Source organism: Geotrypetes seraphini, chromosome 3, assembly GCF_902459505.1.
Source record: "Geotrypetes seraphini chromosome 3, aGeoSer1.1, whole genome shotgun sequence".
NCBI classification, from domain to species: Eukaryota; Metazoa; Chordata; class Amphibia; order Gymnophiona; family Dermophiidae; genus Geotrypetes; species Geotrypetes seraphini.
The window spans coordinates 383,063,124-383,084,538 of record NC_047086.1 but is presented as its reverse complement, the minus strand read 5'-3'; the positions used below and the strand labels follow the sequence as shown (position 1 = coordinate 383,084,538).

Below are 21,415 nucleotides of genomic sequence, written 5' to 3'. Positions count from 1 at the left end.
CTCCCCCTCCATTTTCCTGTGCAGCAGCATCTCTTCCCTGCCCCTAGAAGACAAACTCACCGAGCACGTCCGCCGTCGGGCCACGAAGCAGGCGTCATCCCCAGAGCACATGCCGTCCACAGAAGAGGAGCAGCGCGCAGGGAAGAGGGAGGGTGAGCCTATTAGAGCCGGTTCCTGCGCATCTGACGTGAGGTGAGCCAACCCACCGCCATATTCCACTTTCAACGTCGTGTTCCGGACGCAGTAGCCGGGGAGCCAGGCCTCCTTCGCCCATACTCCGTTAATATTCAGATGTGATCATCTCTCTGTCTCGCAGCGGGCTTGCCGGCTCCGGCCAGACAAAGTTCATTTTTTAGTTCAAAGCCGACGCTGCGTCTCCTATCTCGATCCCCGCCAGAGTCGGAAGTCTTCTCCGACTCTGGTGAGGTTCAATAGAGGAGCCGCGGCGGGGGCTTTGAACAAAAAAATGATCTTTGTGTGGCCGGATCCAGCAAGCCTGCTGCGAGACAGAGAGATGCGTGGTAAGCGCGCTTGCGCGCTTAGCGTTTTATTATAGTTTATAAATCTTTCCTTTGGCTAAGTCTTAATAATAATATTGTAATTTATAGCTAAAACTAAACTAAACTAAACCTTAGGTTTGTATACCGCATCATCTCCACATTCGTAGAGCTCTGCACGGTTTACAGGAGACATATGATCAAGAAACTTTTATTTTACTTTTGTGATTATGATAAACATACCGAGGGCTTCAAAATAGTATCTGGTGGGCTACATGTGGCCTCCGGGCCATGAGTTTGAGACCACTGCTCTAGACTGATTCCATCCTATTTATATCTTTTTGAAGGTGTAGTCTCCAAAATTGCACAGTTATTCCAAATGGGGCCTAACCAGAGACTTATCTAACGGTATTATCACTTCCCATTTCCTACTGGCCATTCCTCTCCTTATGCACCCAAGAATCTTCCTGGCTTTGTCACCTTTTCTACCTGTTTTGTTACCCTGAGATCATCAGACACAATTGCCCACAAGTCCACACATAGAAGTTCTTCACCAACTATACTATACTGTTCTCCTGTATTTTTTAGCATTAAATCTTAGTTTCCAATTGCCTGATCATTCTTCAAGCTTTGCCAGATCCAACCTCATGTTATCCACACCCTCTGGGGTGTGTACCCTATTAAGGGAGCTTGGTATCATTCATAAAAAGACAAACTTTGCCAGACAGTCCTGCTGCAATAGCAATACAAAGATGTTGTACAGAGCCAGCCCAAGGATAGATTCCTGCAGCACTCTAATAACATCTTTTTCCTCCAAGTATACATATAAAGGCAGGAGGAATACCCACTCCCTCCTGCCACCAAATTCGCCTCTGACACTCCTCCCAGTACCTTTGCCTGAAGAGAGCAGGAGGGAGACTTGGTCCCTCCAGCTCTGAGGCCTGCTGATCCAAAATGGCGGGCCCCCTCCTCAGTGCATCATGTGATGCATGGGGAGGGACCTAAGGCATGTAAGGTACTCAGTCCATAACCCTACTCTCCTCTGCTCACCTCCCTAGCCAGATTAACCAAATTCCCCCTTCCCCCCAAACTGTATCCCCACCTTGCCATCCTGTTTGTCTTGGCTGTTTAGACCAGTGTATCGGGGCCCACTAGTGTGCCATAGCACACTGGGAAGGAGGAGAGGCGCCGGCTGCCTGCCTATAGGACATGCCCTTGGCGAGAGGCACATCCTATAGACAATCAGCCAGCACCAGTGCCTCTCCTTCTCTCTGGCCCTGTCTTCCCTGCTGCCACCTCCCACTGACGTCTCAGGGCCCGTCTGGAGGACCTTTGCACATGCACGGACTTTGATGTGATGATGTCATGCATATGCACGACATCATCACAGTGATGTCCACCCACTTCTGGATGCCTCGAGCCATGGCCACTACATTTAGTGTGCCGTGGCTTGAGAAAGTTTGCGGAACCCTGGTTTAGACCATAAGATCTTTTGAGCAGGGACTGTCTCCTTTGTGACTGTACAGTGCTGCGTACATCTGGTAGCACTCTAGAAATAATTAACAATAGTAGTTAAGGACAGTGTCTACTTTCAACTCATATTGAGCTTGATAAAACTATGTCTTAGTTGCCTTTTTGGGTTGTTGTTTTTTTTTTTTTTTTTGACAGATTGGTGCATGCTGCTATGTGGAATGTTCAGCTCTAACACAGAAGGGACTGAAGACTGTTTTTGATGAAGCTATTATTGCTATATTAACTCCAAAGAAAAATACAATGAAAAAAAGGATAGGCTCCAGGTGTATAAACTGCTGCTTGATCACGTGAAATAGCGTTGGTATTCGCCAAATCTACTGTGAAATTACATGACCCAGAGTGGAAATCCATGTAAAACTGATGCCGATACGAAGGTGGTTTGGAAACGATGTTAAGCACCATTCTGAAACCCACAATGTCTAGAACGTTCGTCATCAAATATAAAACTGAATGAAAAAGGGGATGAGGGAGATGACATCGGTTACAAAATAGTACAATCTCTCAGGGTTACATAATTTAAAACTGCAGCTGTACTGAGCTGTAATTGCCTATAAACAGTCTCTCCAGAGGAATCGGTGACACAGTAACACCTCGCAAGGTTGTGGATAGTCTGCTCTGCTTTTGACCACATGAAGATCTGCACAGCGTTCTTGTAATCTGCACAAAATCTTCTCTTAGTGAAACTTATTTGCTCTTGTATGTGAGCTGCTTCCTGTTCCAGTATATCCAGAGAGGTGCAGTAAGAAGTCCAGCCACATAACCAAAGGTTGCACCAAGTGAACAGGAAATAGGCCATACCTGAGAGGAGAGAGAGACAAACATTTAATTTTTGTGTAATTAACAAGCACAATGTTTTATTGTATTGGAAGAAATACTGCTGTGTTCTGATTTTAAGTCCAAGTATGCTTTTTTTAAATCCCACAAGTCTAACAGACTTATAAAAATATATGGTGAACACTAAATGTACAGTTTGTCACTGTATAGTACACTTTAACAATGCTTCTGTTAATACCATTAGCCAGAAAACCACCATAGCACTATGCTCTCAGAAAAACCTGCTCAGCATTGCTAATCTACCACCTGATGCTCTGGGCCTGAATTATTTAAAAACAAAATGAACATGTTTTCCCATGGAGCTTTCATGATTGTTACACATCTGTTTCACACTGATTTTAGAATTCACAGGCATATTTTTCTTCTGCTTCATTGGTTAGCCTATACCGTGTCAAATTTAAGCACCTAGAAAAAAAATAATGTTTCATGTTGATAGTGTTTACTTAAATGCAGTAACAGCATAAATGTTAAACAAAGGAGTAAGACTAGCTTGACCTAAGCAAATAAACCAGTGCAGCTTTACATAAATCACAAAAGGCTCTCTTCTTGAAAATGGGGTGCGACCAGAGAATCTAGTCCTTTCTGTGGACTGAAAAGGTTGATTGGATTTTGGTGTTTCCTCTTAGGGGCAGGTTTATTTAGTGTTACAAATCCAACAAGTAAAACAGAGCCATTATAGAGGGATGGCTAGGGGATTTTCAACAGGAGACTGATACAAAAAAAACCACAAAACACCCTTTTAGCAAAATTCATCTAATTCTGCACTAGAACCTAGAAGTGAGGAGACAAACATTTCTATATAAGATGGTTTAGGACAGTAGATCTTGCTTGAAGGCAAGGGATGGACCATATGATCTCTCAAGTGCCCTTCCAATTCCTTCTCCGATTCTGTAACTTCCAATAATTAAATTACAAACCAACTGTCATATTTACCACCCTTTACTGTAAGAAGTGAGCTTGGCTTGAAGAGAATAAAATATCTAATGTAAAACTTAGACTTGTTTACCGAATCTTCACCTAAAAGGAGCTCAACTTGGTTAACAATAACATAATAAAATAATTTAGAACAGAGGAAGTGAGAAGAGAATACAAATATTTTGTTATTCAAGATTGAGAATCTAAATATCGTTGAAGTAAGTGTGTTCATAGATTTACGAAAAACTTGGAAAGAGGTAATCATTTTGAAAGAAGCTGGAAGACCATTCCCGGTTTGTCTGAACGAGGAGGATTGATGGAGCTTTCCAACAGATTTTATACCTCAATAATCTTTCTGTTAATCCTCTCAGGAGTCCATACGTATGGTGATCAATCCGTTCCCGCAAACTGGATTTGCAGAAGTGTGAACTCTTACAGTTTTGAGTACCGTGTCCCCTTCCAGTTACATAAGAACATAAGAAGTTGCCTCCACTGGGTCAGACCAGAGGTCCATCTCGCCCAGCGGTCCGCACCCGCAGCGGCCCATCAGGTCCACGACCTGTGAAGTGGTTTCTGAACACCTCTACAACCTACCTCAAGTTCTATCTGTACCCCTCTATCCCCTTATCCTCCAGGAACCTATCCAAACCTTTCTTGAACCCTTGTACAGAGTTCTGGCTTATCACCTCCTCCGGAAGCTTGTTCCATGTGTCCACCACCCTCTGGGTAAAAAAGAACTTCCTAGCATTTGTTCTAAACCTGTCCCCTTTCAATTTCTTCGAGTGACCCCTAGTGTTTGTGGCCCCCCACAGTTTGAAGAATCTGTCCTTATTTACTCTCTCTATGCCCTTAAGGATTTTGAAGGTTTCTATCATGTCCCCTCTAAGTCTCCTCTTCTCCAGGGAGAACAGACCCAGCATTTTTAACCTGTTAGCGTATGAAAAATTTTCCATACCTTTTATCAGTTTAGTCGTCCTCCTCTGCACTCCCTCGAGTACTGCCATCCCAAAGCAATCAAGCTCCGCTGGAACAGAATACAAAGAAGGATGACCCCACATCCATTAAACAATTCTATTCTGCTCTGTAACATAGAAACAAGAATTAGAACAACAATTTGTATAAATCTTAGAGAACCAATCTGCTTTTGTATAAATCTTAGAGAACCAATCTGCTGAGTGCAACTAGCACTAACAATAAGGGAGCTAGAGGCTGAAGAATACACTTATATATTTCACCACATACAGTCATCTGACTGACAGGAGAAGTGCTTCAGGCCTGGAATCTAGAAACATCCGAGGCAGAAAAGCAGACAAAACAGTATAGACTGAGGGCAGGCTGAACAGACTCCTGAGAGGATTAACAGAAAGAAGATTATCCAGGTAAGAACCTAATCTTTCATTATGTTGCATCCACTCAGGAGTCAGAACACATGGTGACATACCAAAGCAATAGTTGATGTCTGCCTGGTGCCAAAATCCAAGATGTTACAGAGAGCTTGCCGAGATTCATCAAGCCTGATGACTATTATAAGATGCTGCTCATCCACGGTAGCATTAATGATACTGCCAGATACCCCTGTGAACTTATCAAAAGTGACTTTGTGGCTCTGGGAGAGAAGGTGAAGCAGATACATAAGGGGTATTCTCATCCATCCTCCCTGTCCAGGATAAAGGCCAGGGCAGAGAAGTTTGCATCCTGGAGATGAATGTGTGGACAGTGATGTTGAGAGCGTTTTGCCTTTCTGGTCATGTATTTGGGTTGCAAAAACCCAAGGGAATGGTACAGCTTAGGGAGTGAAGAACTTATGTGCACAATAGAAGAGTGGGACTTGGGTGTGATTGTATGTGATCTTAAGGTGGCCAAACAGGTTGAAAAGGTGATAGCAAAAGCTAGAAGGATGCTAGACTGCATAGGGAGAGAGGTATGGCCAGTAGGAAAAATACAGGGGCATCAATACTTCCTAAGACTCTAGTGAGACCTAATTTAGAATATTGTGTGCAATACTGGAGACTGCACCTTCAAAAAGATATAAAAAGGATGGAGTCGGTCTAGAGCAGTGGTCTCAAACTCAAACCCTTTTCAGGGCCACATTTTGGATTTGTAGGTACTTGGAGGGCCTTAGACAAAAATAGTTTGTCTTATTAAAGAAATGACAATTTATAGTTTATAAATCTTTATAGTTTATAACTCTTTAAAGTTTATAAATCTTTCCTTTTAGCTAAGTATTAATAATAATATTGTAATTTATAGCTAAAGCGACATATGATCAAGAAACTGTTTTATTTAACTTTTGTGATTATGATAAACATTCCGAGGGCCTCATAATAGTACCTAGCGAGCCGTGAGTTTGAGACCACTGGTCTAGAGGAAGGCTACTAAAATGGTGCATGGTCTTCATCATAAGGCATATGGGGACAGACTTAAAATCTCAATGTGTATACTTTAGAGCAGGGGTAGGGAACTCTGGTCCTCGAGAGCTGTATTCCAGCCGGGTTTTCAGGATTTCCCCAATGAATATGCATGAGATCTATTTGCATGTACTGCTTTCAATGCATATTCATTGGGGAAATCCGACTAGAATACAGCTCTCATGGACCGGAGTTCCCTACCCCTGCTTTATAGGAAAGGTGGGAGAGGGGAGATATAATAGAGACTTTTAAATATCTACGTGGCATAAATGCATGAGTCGAGTCTCTTTCATTTGAAAGGAAGCTCGGAAATTAGAGGGCATAGGATAAAGTTAAGAGACTTGGGAGTAATCTAATGAAATACTTATTTACAGAAACGGTGGTAGATGTGTGAACTGTCTCCTGGAAGAGGTGGAGACAAAAGACTGACTGAATTCAAGAAAGACTGGGATCTCAGAGAGAGGAAGAGATAATGGTTACTCCGGATGGGCTATTTGGCCTTTATCTGACATCATGTTTCTATGAATCAAGTGGTAACTGCAATAAGCTCCCCAGCTGACTGGCATCGGTCATGAGTCACCCACTCTGAAATTCAGAGGGGAGTGTCTTTCTATAAGGAGGTTTTCTGAAGCCACCAGTCTAAGCTGTTCCTCACTATCTCTGCCCATGGGAGCTGCATCTGAAATGAATGGCTCTGCAGAGAGTCCCAGAAAGGATGCGTGTGTGCCTTGGCCCAGGGAACCACTTCCAGGGATGTTGCCATGGTACCAACACCTGATGATAATGCTACACAGTGGGAATCTGCATCGCCCAGAGAGACAGGACCTGTTGTTGCAGCTTCTGTTGTGTGGCTTGAAGCCATTTCAAAAAGAACTCCCAGATAGATATTCCAGAGCAGGGGTGGGGAATAAGGGCCACAATCCAGTTGGGTTTTCAGGATTTCCCCAATGACTATGCATGAGATCTATTTTCATGCACTGCCTCCCTTCTATGCAAATAGATCTCATGCATAGTCATTGGAGAAATCCTGAAAACCTGACTGGATTGTGGCCCTTGTTCCTCATCCCTGCTCCAGAGTCCGGGTCAGTTCCAGATGGCTCTTCTTGAAGTTGACAATCCAGCTCAACCGCTTGAGCAGTTCCAATACTCGTTGCACTGCCATCTCATATGTCTGCCTGGAAAGGGCTCTAATCAGCCAATTACCTAAATCCCCATCTTCCAGAGATAGCTGCAACACCACCATAACCTTAGTGAAAGTAGGGCAGGCTATTGCCAAATCTGAACAGCATGGCTGCAAACTGGAAATGCTGCTGAAGTTTGTGAAACTTTAACTATTTTTTGTGGCCCAGAAAGATAGGAAAATACAGATAGGCCTCTGTGAGGTCCAGAGAGGTCAGAAATTCTCCTGGATCCACAGCTACAATGACAGATCGGGCAGTTTCCATGTGGAAATGAGGGACCTTCAGAAAGGCATTTACTGCCTTGAGATCCAAGATGGCCCTCCAGGCCTCTGTGCCTTTATTGAGCATGATGAAGTGGCTAGAATATCTGCTGGAGCTCGAGTCAACGTTGAGGACAGATTCTATGGCCCGAATGTCCAGAAGCCTTTGAAGTGTGGTCCTTTTCTGGCTATTGAGTTGGCAAACAAATTCAGAGGAGGGCAATAAAACTCAATCTTGTGACCCCCTCAGATGATATCTGAGGAAGTTTTCTCCCACTACTATTGAAAATGCTGATAGTCGCCCCTCAATATGCAGAGGCACAACCGCCAACCTGGCATCATTGAGGCTTCTTGGAGGGAGGGTTGATACAAGCTCCTGAGGACTGCTGGCATCTAGAACTGCTGAATTTCTGTCTGTAACCCTGGAAGGACCTCTGGACAGAGGCCTCCTGGTTATATTGCCAAGAATAATGGGAGGGATGAAAATTGGTTCTCCTACCTGGAGGTCGGCGTGGTATGACAGAGACTTAGGGTGGCAATCTGCCACACTGGCCATAAGGTCATCAAGCCCTTACTGAAAAGCATCTGTCCCTTAAAGGGCAGCCTGCTCAAGGTCACCTTGGAGGCTGAGTCACCTGCCCACTGCATGATCTAGAGCATTTTGTGGGCCAAGAAAGCATAAGCATACACCTTACTCATGACCCTGATATGGTCATATAAAGGTGTCTGCCACATACTTTACCCCTTCCAGCACAAGCTGAGGACAAGCATCTTCCTCCATATACGGCTGCTGTCAGTCTGGTATGGCAGGCTTGAGAAGTAAACGAAAAAACAGCAGCAACCTTGATCCCCAGATCAAGAGCTTCAAACTGCTTTTTCAAAATCATGCCCACCTCACGGTCCTGAGCATCTTTCAGCATAACACTATCCTCGCTCTGGAGAGCTGTACATTTGGTGACCTGAGCCACTGCTGAATACACCTTCAGCTAGTTGAATAGCTCCTAGAACTCAGGTCTCATGGGATAAAGCCTGGACATGGCCTTGGTGTAACCCTTAGGGACTCTTCCAGGGTCTCCCACTATTCCGTAACCAATGCAGTATTATCCGGATTGCGCAGGACAAAAAGGAGGTCTGAGCATTAGAGCCACTCATGACTGTGCACAGGGAAGTGGAGATTGGAGCCTCTAGCTTCAGTTTTTTAATAGCATTAGCAATAAAGTGGTGGAAAGTGATTTGAAAAGGTGGTAGATCTGAAGTTCATCCCTCTGGTCAGAAGTCAGGGTGGTCTCATATGACTGCCGGTCCCAAATAGGGAGCCGAAGTCATCTAGGACTGAATCTGAATCCTGAGACAAAAATGGCATAGAGTCTGACCTCCAATCTGATCAGTCTGGCTCCAAAAGGTCATTGGAGCCAAGGCCCAGCCTGCTCAACTGAGAAGCAGACACTGGAGGAGAGGTCGGTCGCTGAGTCAACAGCTGTGTTACCCGCAGGTGCTCTACCTGAGCTAGCCTCGTCAGAAAGACTCTCCACTTCAGATTTCCAAATTCTGGGAAGAAGCTTTGTGCAAGGGAAGTAAATGAAGCCTGCAGAACCTCCATGGACTCCACTTTGCATCACTGCAAGATAGGGGATCCGGACAGGACTTTTTACCCATTTCTCGGACCATCAGCGGTTCACCAGCTCTGGGGGACATGGGTGGGGCTAAGCACGAAGCTATTGCCCATCCCTCTCGTGCGTTGCTCCATGTGGTACATGGACACTCCGCCAGCGAACAACCGGCATAAATTTTACAGGTAATGATGTCCTCACACCCTGAGGAGTCCATCTCAGTCAATTAAAATCGAGGCATTTTGAGGCAGCTAGAGACTTTTGAAAAAAAAAAAAAGTTCAATTGAAATCTAAGCTGGCCATCCTCAGAAAAATTGCACCAAAAATGGCTCATGGAAACTGAAAATTCAAAATTAGTGAAAAAGGAGTTTTGGAGATGGGAGACCTAAACCCTAGCCTCAGAAACCCTCAAATTGAAGATTTTCAGACCCATCCTGATTTTCCCATAGGAAATAATGGGTCTGTACTCACAGTTCTGTGGAGGTGCCTGCCTGTCAGCTTATTTGAGTGCAGCTGGAGAGAAGAAAAGGACTTTCTGCTTCCAAATCCAACTTTAAACCAAGAAATCTTTGGGCTGTCAGTCGGACCGACTGAGACCTCCACCCCCACAGAACCTCACAGCACAAAGGGAGTGGGCAAACTAAGCAGCCAGGGTTCTTACACAGGGTGCCCACAGCTGCACTCAAACTATTGGGAAACTCGGGAATGGACCCTGAGTCCAGAAGAGACACAGCAGGCAGGCTCCCCAGGTCCACCTGAAGGCTTGCCCTGTAGAGTTGAAGTCTGACTCAGTGGAACCTGCATTTTTCCTAGGCAGAGGATCTCTAAGAATGGGGTCTCGGGGCATCTTAAGGCCACAATGAAAACCAAAACTAAGCAGAGCAAATCAGAACACCTCTGCACAGTTCGCTTGCATAAGAAAAACTAGGAGGTACTGAAAACTATTTAAGTATTCACACTTCTGCAAGTCCAGTTCATAGAAACGATTTGATCACCCTACGTACTCCTGCGTGGATGTAACAAAAAGATTATTATTAAACCAATTATAAAAATACAACTGCTAGTGAATACCATAAAACCTATCCTGTGAAAGAGAAGCTGTAGAAACAAAACCAAAAACTCCACACCAAACCAAGCAATCCACAAGTGCTCTGATTTGAAAACTATCATGTAACAGAGGCAAAACATGGTAAAAAAAAAAAAAAAAGATTTTGCCAAACGCTGAAAAGAACATTACAAGTGATGAGCAATCTGGATTACTGGACAAAGTTAAGAGTGAAAGCTAAGATCCAGTACTTCCAGCTACAATGACTGGACACTATCAGAACACTGTATAGTAGTCAGTGAGCATGTCTAATACATTCATTTAACCAAAGTGACAAAATAAACAAGTTGAAAAGCACCTACTTATTTATTCAGGCTGACAAAATGACACATTTTCCCTGCCTCCATTTACAAACTTGTGCATGTTTGTTCTGGGATTGGACGTGAAAAGCTATGGTAAAGTGTGTCTCATTAGGCTGACAGGGCTATATAAGATGTTTGTATGTACAGTCTTTGTGCCTGTGCAACATGATGGATGGAGCCTCCCCAACTGGCAATATTACTTGGGTGGAACACATCTAAAAAAACATGAACAAAAATGAAAATGGCTATGTTAAATATTTATAGTTGTGCATTAAATCAAATCGTGATTAGGACTTCTACCTTATATTTGCATAGGATCTGCTGGTATTTAAGTATCCTTTACTGAATAAAAAGGATACCTGACCGTTCCTAAAACACCTAGCATCATTTTGGTCTAGATATCAATGATGTCATAATAGACATCTTAAATATTCAGATTGATTTTTTTCTCCTTTAGGCCACCTATACAATTTGCACTTCTGTTTTCAAATGCTCAATCCTGAAAGATAGATACTTTGACTACATGAAAGCAGGCTTCCCCAGCAAATAGAAAAATAAGGCTACAGCAATATGTCATTTCATTTGTATGACTCTTCAGTGTTCTCCCTAGAAATTTTTTCAAGCTGGGTGGCATGAAAAAGTAGCCGGGTGGGGTGGGATGGGGAAATTTGGTGGTGGGGAAAATTAAACCCCTCTTTTACTAAGATGTGCTAGCGTTTTTAGCACGTGCAAACCCCCGCACTACGCAGGAAAACTAACGCCAGCTCAATGCCGGCGTTAGCGTCTAGCGTGCATGGCAATTCTGCACGCGCTAAGCGCACGCTAAAACCGCTATTGCAGCTTAGTAAAAGGAGTCCTAAATGTGTACTATTTTCCAATGCTCAATATGACTTCCATTTTTAAGGTTTGACACTTGTGCCAGAATATTTTTACTAAATTTAAGAAGTATCCAATTCTAGAAGGGAATAATTAGATATTTGCCCTCTTTCAAATGGTATAGAGGTTTAAAAAAGGGAAATGCGTTAATGAAGTCATTAGGTTCAATCTAGCCATTTATTTCTGCATGAATTTAAACAACAACAAAAAAAAAAAAGATAAATATAGCTCATCCAGTCATACAAGAAATGGCTCTACAGTACCTCTAATGTTTTGATCACTAGGTTCCTTCCTAAGGTCTCACTGAGGATATGAAATAGATGCGATGCCCACTTCCAGACCTCTTCCACATAATTTATGGAGAGGTGTTACTGAGCCTTGAAGAAGACCTGTGTGATTGATCTTTATCTGCTACTTTTTTTGCTGTACACTTCCCCCTCCGTATTCGCAGCGGTTAGGGGCAGAGCCGGCCTGTGAATATTAAAAAACCGTGAATAATATTTGGACCGGTTCTGCTCCTAACCCCCACTTCCCCCAGCTATTTTAAGCCCTGAAAGCCCTCCCTTAAGCCTTACATGGTGGTCTAGTGGGTTTTCAGGCAGGAGCGATCTTCCCACGCTCCTGTCCCGTGCAGATCGCTCACAGGAAATGGCTGCCTTGAGCTCCCGTAGTCTCTCAAGCCATTTCCTGTGAGCGATTTGCACGGAGCAGGAACGTGGGAAGATCGCTCCTGCCCCGAAAACCCGCTAGACCACCAGGTAAGGCTTAACATAGAAACATAGAAATAGACGGCAGATAAGGGCCCACGGCCCATCTAGTCTGCCCACCTTAATGTCCCTCCCCTACCTTTGCCCTGTGAATAGATCCCATGTGCCGATCCCATTTGGCCTTAAAATCAGGCACGCTGCTGGCCTCAATCACCTGTAGTGGAAGACTATTCCAGCGATCAACCACTCTTTCAGTGAAAAAGAATTTCCTGGTGTCACCTCGTAGTTTCCCGCCCCTGATTTTCAACGGATGCCCTCTTGTTGTCGTGGGACCCTTGAAAAAGAAGATATTTTCCTCCGCCTCGATGCGGCCCGTAAGATACTTGAACGTCTCGATCATGTCCTCCCTCTCTCTGCGCTCCTCGAGCGAGTATAGCTGTAATTTGTCAAGCCGTTTTTCGTATGGTAGATCCTTGAGTCCCGAGACCATCCGGGTGGCCATTCTTTGCACCGACTCCAGTCTCAGCACATCCTTGCGATAATGCGGCCTCCAGAATTGCACACAGTATTCCAGGTGGGGCTTCACCATGGATCTATACAATGGCATAATGACTTACGACTGACGAAACCCCTTCGTATGCAGCCCATGATTTGTCTTGCCTTGGACGAAGCCTGCTCCACTTGATTGGCAGACTTCATGTCCTCACTGACGATTACCCCCAAGTCTCGTTCTGCTACCGTTTTTGCTAGGATCTCGCCATTAAGGGTATAAGACTTGCATGGATTCTGGCTGCCCAGGTGCATAACTTTGCATTTTTTGGCATTGAAGTTGAGTTGCCATGTCCTAGACCATGGGGCGCTTACAGGGCTTAAAATAGCCTGAAAATGAAAATGCATTTTTTGGTTTAAAACCGTGAATAAGCGAATCCGTAGATACAGAATTCGCGAATATGGAGGGGGAAGTGTAGTACAAAGTGAGAGCTAGGGCAAAATAGTTTAGGTAAAGAAGCAGGTAATAATTAGCAATGTATTAAAAATATTTTATTTTTATTTGCTTATAATGTCATTTGAAAGCTGCTTGATGTTAATACAACTTTAATTTAATTCTTTATAGTGGGGGGGGGGGGAGACATCACCTACATCAACAGTAAAGTTAGAATAGGGTCATTAAATCCAGTGGCGTACCTAGTATATATGACAGCCAGTGCTGATCATTTTTAACAATCCCCTCCTCTATATAAAAAAGATATTTTTAGTAATAATCAATGAGTCACACAACAAGGGTGCACCTAGGAAAAGGCAGCATCTAAAACACTGCAGTGAGCACTAGAACACCAACACAAACATTGTAAAACTGAACAAGCCAGATCCTGCACAGTCAATTGATCCTGTACAGTCATTGCTAACAGAAAGCCATGTCCTTTTCATACACACAGAGAGATACACCCTCGCCCAATATGGAATAATCAAAAACTAAAAATAGCACTATGTAGACAAAAGTTAAACTGAACCAAGAAACCAGACTGCATACAATGCAACACCACAGAAACAGTGACACGTCCTCTAATACTGTGCAAAATATAAAGACAGTAGATGTAAATTTGAAAAAAACTGCTACATAACAATCACCACTTTGGGGGGCGTGGCTTAACGCGAGCACGGATGGAAGTGTGATCGTGAAGCTCCTCACCATACAGGCAATGAAATATAAAAAAAAATTTTTTCCTTCAGAATAACTTCATAGAAAATATATAATAAAGAAGCTGAACAAAAGATAAAAGATAAAATCCTAATTTGCTGCAGTTGAAGTGAGGTATGTGGTGACAGGAATCGGAAAGGCAGAGAGCCGTTTGTATTTCTCGGCGGTTTCATGAAACTTGAATTGCAGCGCTGAGACTGTGAGGAGAGTGTATGAGTGACTAACGAGGTTGGTGAAGGAAATTTGTGTTCCTGACATGATATAACTGAACCCAAAAAGAAAAGAAAATATAGAATTGAAAATTATCCTCCCTTTGACGTTGCTGGAAGGGAGATTGAGTAACTGAGGAAGAAGAATACCGGCATTTTCTCTCAGTAATTAAGTGCCGAAGTGATATAAACAAATAAATAAATAAACAAATAAATATCAGCTTATTAAAATAAAGAAGTACTGAATTGAATATTACTTTCCTCTGACAAAGCTGCGATTGGGCTTATGAGAGAAGAGACAGAGGAAAGGATTAACGGAACTTTTTAAAACTGAAGCAGCAAGACATCGAGGCAGTTGAGAGACGCTGTGAATAAATAGAAGACAGTTGCTTCAAGATTGCCAAAATAAGAAAATAATTGGAAGAGGTGTTGCTCTCCTCAGTCGGGGCTGCGATTGGGCTTGTGAGAGGAGAGCTAGAAAAAAGGACTACCAAAAATTTTTTATTTGATCAGCGCTGAAGCGGTGTGTCATCAAGGGAGAGTGACTTCCGGATATAATGAATTAAATCTATGAAAGACCTGACTAGTCTGAGAGAGATCTAAGAGAAGGAAAGATTGTTAGACTGAGTGTTCCCCTCCTTCATTGAGACAGTGAAGGGGCTTAAGGGAGAAGAACCATAGAAAAGGATTACCGGTTTTTTGTTTTTTGTTTTCAAAGCAATAGAACTGGAAACAAATAACTGACAGTTACTCAAAAGAATATTGTAATAGAAGATTTGAATCTGTTCAAAGATTGAGATGGTTTAACATTGATTTACACGACCAAAGTGAGAAAAGTAAAAGAGTTTCAAACTGATATAAGTAAAAAGTTGAAAAATATCAATCTTTGAAATATGATAGCTATAAAACAACCTTCTTGTCATTATTAAAGTGATAAAGTCCCTAAAAGAGAAATATTCAAGATTGGGACAGATAACTGAGAAAAGGAAAAGGAAAAAAAAAGAAGGAAAAGACTATAAAAAAAAAAAAAAAAATTCTACTTCAAAAGATAGAACCAAATCCTGGAAGAAAAGGAATTAAAAACTTAAGAACACCAAACCTAAACCTAAGAGATTAAATTTAAGAAAGAAGAATAACAAAGAAAAAGAAAACAACAACATGGCAAGCACCAGACAAAACAAAAATGAGGCTGGTACATCTGCAAAAAGACAGAAACAAGATCAAATAACACCAAGCAAGATACCACTTCCTATTGAAGAGCCAGACATATTGAGTAAAGCAGAAGTTATGGAAGAACTAAGACAAATCAAACAAATGCTTAAAGAAACTATAACTAATATGTCTGAAATGAAAGAAGAAATTTTAAACATTCATAGACAAATGGAAGTTAATAATAAAAGAACAACTGAATTAGAATCAAAAATGGAAATTATAGAAAGTGAATCAAAAAGATGTAAAAATGACAGCCTGGAAATAAATAAATTGAAAGATCAACTGGAGGACTATGAGAATAGAGGAAGAAGGAAAAACATTAAACTTATTGGAATACAGGAAAATTTAGAAGGAAAAAATACTATCCTTTTCCTTGAAAATTTAATTCCAAAAATATTACAACTAGACTTGAAACAACCACTTGAAATAGAAAGAGCACATAGAATCCCAACCAAAAATTTAGAAAACAAAGGAAAGCCAAGACCGATAATTTTCAAAATGCTTAGATACCAACAAGCATTAGAAATATTAAATGCTGCAAAAAAAGATAAAAACCTAAATTATAAAGGATCTAGAATATGGTTTTTACCAGACTTCGCCAAAAATACAGCAAATAAAAGAAAGAGACTATTAGACATGAGACCTCAACTAAAAGAAAAAGGATTTAAATATGGTCTATATTATCCGGCGAAAATGAGAGTATCATCTGGAGACAAATCCTTATATTTTGAGGATCCAGAAAAACTAAAAGATTTTCTTTCTAAACCAGAACCTATGATATTTTAACATAGAACATTAAGATGGTTTTGATGACTCTATGAAGAATTATAAAAATATGAAATTGATACATTAATGAAATGTTATGGAAAAATGATTAAAGATATTAAAGATTAATATAGATAGATAGAAGGGAAATTTGTTTGAATATTTAATAATGTTTGCCTGAGGGGGGGAGAATGTTCGGATTACAGTTCCAATGTGTATCCTTAAGCAGCCAATGTATTGGGTGGGAAAGGGAGGGAAAAAGAGAGTATTTACTAGAATAATTAAAGAAAAAATAAATAAGGGATTAGATACTTTAGGGGTAAAAATGTGTGTCATGAAAGAAATTTTTTGGATTTTAAATATGAAAGAAGAGGGGAAGAAAAATATAATGAAAAGTATTAAAATGTATAATGTCTTTTAAAATATATTCTATTAATGTCAATGGCCTGAACCATGTAATTAAAAGAAAAAAAGTATTAACATTTTTAAAAAAGCAAAATGCGGATATTTACTGTCTGCAAGAGACCCATCTTAATATGAAGGAATCACAGAAACTATCAGGTGGATGGATAAAGGAATGTTTTTATGCTCCAGCAGTGGATAAAAAAGCAGGGGTTGCAATTCTTATAAATAAAAAATGTATGGCCAAGACTAAGGTAAAAAGTTCAGATCCACATGGAAGATGGATACATATTGATATAGGTATGGGAAATGATACCCTGACGTTGTTCAATATATATGCCCCTAATTCGAATCAATCAGAATTTTTTAAAAAGATACAAAATATGTTATTACCACTGGCTGCCTCTAATTTAGTGGTGGCTGGAGATTTTAATGCTGTAATGGATCCATTATTGGATAAAAAACCAGGTAAAAGTATTAAATCTTTAGGTCTAGATAATTTGGTTCAATCATGTGACTTGAAAGATATATGGCGTATTCTTCATTTTAATGATCAGGAATATTCATTTTGTTCACAGGTTCATAAATCATTTTCAAGAATAGATTATATTTTTGTTTCAACAAATAAAGTGCAACAGGTGATTAAAGCCTCCATAGATCCTATTATTATTTCGGATCATGCGGGAGTATGGATAGAATTACAATTAGATCAAATAGAAAATGGTAGACCTCTTTGGAGATTCGATAATGCATTGCTTATGGATGATAAATTTTTGAAAAATTTTAAAACACAAATTAATGAATTCTTTCAAATAAATTTAGTGGAAGATACATCTATAGAAAATGTATGGGATGCATTTAAAGCAACTATGAGGGGAAATATTATATCATATTCAGCTTTTATTAAGAAACAGATTAAAAAACAATATATAGAATTAGAAAAAGAAATAAAAATATTAGAAGCTAAATTGGTAAATAAATGGGAAAATGAAGTTTTGCAAGTTCTTTTGAAAACAAAAGGTAAATATAATGAATTAACTTCAAAAATGATAAGAAAAGATCTGTTTTCCAAGCAAGCAGTGTATTATGGAAATTCTAATAAGGCGGGGAGATTATTGGCAAATTATCTTAAAGCAAAAAAAAGGAGAACTAATATTAATGGAATAAAAGATGATAATGGTATAATAACAAATCAAACAAATACAATATTAAAACAATTTTTAAAATTTTATAAGAACCTGTATTCTTCTGAGCCTCATTTGGAGAAACAAAAAGATGGAAAAAATTTTTTAGATTTAATTAATGGACCTAAAGTTCCTGATCATATAAAACGAAGTTTAGAAGAACCTATATCATTAAAAGAATTAGAAACAGCATTGAAGTCTCTTAGAGTTGGATCCGCTCCAGGTGGTGATGGTTACACAGTAGAATTTTATAAAACATTTCAAAATATCCTTTCCCCACATTTACTAAATTTATATCAGACACAACTTATAAAAGGTAATATTAAAGGTACTATGGCTGAATCAATAATAATTGTTTTGCCCAAGCCAAATAAAGATCCTACTTTGGTTTCAAACTACAGGCCTATATCTCTGATAAATGTTGATAATAAACTTTTGGCGAAAATTATGGCTTTGAGATTAGCCAAAGCTCTCCCACATATTATAGATATGCATCAAACGGGTTTCGTTGCTAAAAGACATTCCTCCAATAACTCTAGACTATTATTTCACATGCTAAACTTATCAAAAAAAATGGATGAACCGGCTTTTACAGTTTCATTAGATGCTGAAAAAGCATTTGATAGAGTAGAATGGAATTTTATGTATCAGGCTTTAGAATGGTTTGGTATAGGTTCTGGATTTATACAAATGGTAAAAACTTTGTATAGCTTCCCAATTGCAAGATTAAATATTAATAATAAGATATCTGATGGTTTTCAATTGCAGAGGGGAGTTAGACAAGGCTGTCCGTTATCTCCTTTGTTATTTGATGTTGTATTAGAACCCTTATTGTTAGCAATACAGCAAACGAGAGAGATACAAGGTATTCCATATTCAGATATGGAATATAAAATTTCGGCTTATGCTGATGATATTTTGCTTTATTTGAGAAATCCAGAGTCAACCTTATCTTCTTTATTGGAATTAATTGATAAGTTTGGTAAATTTTCAGGTTATAAAATTAATTGGAATAAATCAGAAATTATACCCTTGAATGTTCATTGTGTAAAAGGATTATTTGATAATTTTCCATTCATATGGAAAGAAGAAGGATTTAAATATCTTGGCATTCAAGTTAAAAATACAATTGAAGATACTGTAATAGAGAATGAAAAATATGTATTAAAAAAAATTACGGAGTTATGTGAACAATGGAACCCATTACATATTTCTTGGTGGGGAAGAGTTCAAACTATTAAAATGATGATATTGCCTGTGGTTTGCTACCAAATGAGTATGATACCTATTTATTTTCAGGGGTCCTTTTATAAAAAACTTAATAGAATTTTAACAAAATTTCTTTGGCTTGGTAAAATACCTAGAATAGCTTTAGTAACTTTACAAAAATCAATTAAAGAGGGAGGGGTAAATTTTCCAAATTTCTATAGGTACCATCAAGCCTATATTCTACGTCAGGGTATGTATTGGATCCTCCCAGAACTTATAGATAATGCACCAGATTGGTTATATTTGGAATGGCGCCTTATGTTTCCCCTAAATTTAGTTCATCTGCCAAGTACTAATATACCCAGAAGATACAGAGAAAATAAAATAATAATGGATACTTGGAAAACGTTAAGATTTATAGATAAATTAACACCTATCCCAATATACAAATCAACTAATCAATCTATATGGATAAACTCCAAGATCAAAATAGGCGGAGCTCAAATCCTTTGGAAGAACTGGATTATTGCAGGCATTAGATCTCTAGACGATGTTATTTCAGAAGGTAAACTGCTGGATTTTTCACAATTGCAACATAGATTTGGTCTTAATAAAACACAAAGTTTTAAATGGTTGCAATTGAAGCAGGCCATTCAGGTTGGGTTCCCTGAATGGAAAACATTGAACAATCAATATAGTTTAAAGTTCTTATGCTTTAAAGCAGACTTCCTAGGACATCAAGCCGCATTGTGGTATAAATTAATATCTGGATATTTGAATAAAAAACCAAAAAATGGACTAAGAGACATTTGGAGCATTGAGATTGGACATCAGATTAATGCATCTCAATGGCCACTAATTTGGTCTTGGAGAATGGGATGTACAGTGTCAGCATCTATGAGACAAACTTGGTTTTTTTTTATTGCATAGAGCTTTTTGGACCCCTACACGTTTGCAAAAATTAGACAGTTCTAAATCCAATAAATGCTGGCACTGTAATCTAAAACCAGGGACATTAGATCATTTATTATATCATTGTCCCTATATAAAAATTTTTTGGAATTCAATTTGGCCACAAATTAATAAATTGATGGAAAATTATATTGCAATATCATATGATACAATTTTATTTGGAACAATGATGAGAAAAAAAAGTCAAATTTCACCAGAAAATAACAAGCTTTTATTAATTATGACAGGGGTTGCCATTCAACATATAACTAACAACTGGAAGAATTACAAAAACCTAAATTATACATTTTGGTGGAATACAACATGTCACATATTTAAAATGGAAAGAACAATAGCAATACAAAGGGGGACATATACTAAATTTACAAAAATATGGGGGCCATTGACAAAATACTGTAATGAATAAAAAATAGAATATTTCTTCTTCTTTTCTTCTTTTAAAGATTTTTTTTTTTTTTATGACACACATAAAGGGGGGGTAAGGAAAATAATTTATACATAATATATTATAATATATTATATAAAATGTAATATATGAATGAAAACTAATAGAAGGGTGGGGGGAGGGAAAATAGATAAAATTGATGTAGAACATATTATATTAGATATTTAAAATGTTATTGAATATTCATCAATTGTATTCTAATATGTTGTATAATTTTGATAAAATTCTGAAATATTATATTTAAGTAATAAAAGGGTGGAGGGAGGGTGAGGGGAAAAATCAAATTTAGATATATAATGTACTAGATATAAAAGTGATACTATGCAATTATCAATTGTATTTTAAATATTATGTACACTTTATGTAAAATTTGAAAATAAAAAATAATGGAAAAAAAAAACAATCACCACTTTACAAATTAACAAACAGAAATAAAACAAATAATGAGAAATAAGAAAATACCATTTTTTTTGACTAATCCATTTTTCAATTAGCTTTCAGAGGCCAAATCTTTCTTCAAGACAGTACAGCACACTTTTTTAGCTTGCGAGCTACTTTTTAAAATGACCAAGTCAAAATGATCTACCAACAGTAAAATTTTTAAAAACACAAAGCACACTGTACGCAGAGAAAATGTTAATTATCATTTGTATTCGGGTTTTTTTTTTTCAGAGGTCAAGGCAGATGACTTTAAAATATGCAATGTCACCTCAGTAACAACTATACAAAAATAGACAAATATACCCCTCTCCCCTTTTACTAAACCATGATAGCGATTTTTAGCGCAGGGAGCTGCGCTGAATGCCCCCGCACTGCTCTCGACACTCATAGGCTCCCTGCCCTAAAAACCACTATCGCGGTTTAGTAAAAGTGGGCCTTAGTACAAAATGGAGATGGCAGATATAAATTCTCAAAATGGACACATTTTGATAACTAAATTGAAAATAAAACCATTTTTCCTACCTTTTTGTCTGGTGATTTCATGAGTCTCTAGTTGCACTTCCTTCTTCTAACTGTAAATCCAATATTTCTTTCTTTCTGCCCCTCCCCTTTTCTTTCTGTCTCTCTCCCCCCCTGCCTGTCTTTCTTT

At 39.2% G+C, this 21,415-nt stretch overlaps 2 protein-coding genes across 9 annotated transcripts in view; one reads left to right on the top strand and one right to left on the bottom strand.

Moving 5' to 3' along the window:
• Nucleotides 1-21,415, top strand: part of RHOQ (ras homolog family member Q) — an 84,097-nt gene that overhangs the window by 58,189 nt on the left and 4,493 nt on the right. For 3 of the 4 annotated variants that reach the window (XM_033936773.1, XM_033936770.1, XM_033936771.1), the window contains exon 5: nt 2,166-3,386. The exons of the other annotated variant lie outside the window; for it this stretch is intronic. In XM_033936773.1, coding sequence (XP_033792664.1) covers nt 2,166-2,321 — 156 coding nt within the window. In that variant the 3' untranslated portion in view covers nt 2,322-3,386. Of the gene's footprint in view, nt 1-2,165; nt 3,387-21,415 lie in introns of those variants that run through there. 4 annotated transcript variants of the gene reach the window in all.
• Nucleotides 2,087-21,415, bottom strand: part of PIGF (phosphatidylinositol glycan anchor biosynthesis class F) — a 48,401-nt gene continuing 29,072 nt past the window's right edge. For 2 of the 5 annotated variants that reach the window (XM_033936764.1, XM_033936763.1), the window contains exons 6-7: nt 4,735-4,860; nt 2,087-2,828 (exon numbers count right to left, since the gene is read on the bottom strand). In XM_033936764.1, the coding sequence (XP_033792655.1) occupies nt 4,741-4,860 (120 nt within the window). In that variant the 3' untranslated portion in view covers nt 2,087-2,828; nt 4,735-4,740. Of the gene's footprint in view, nt 2,829-4,734; nt 4,861-10,727; nt 10,861-21,415 lie in introns of those variants that run through there. The other 3 variants (XM_033936767.1, XM_033936765.1, XM_033936766.1) reach the window with 3 other exon arrangements.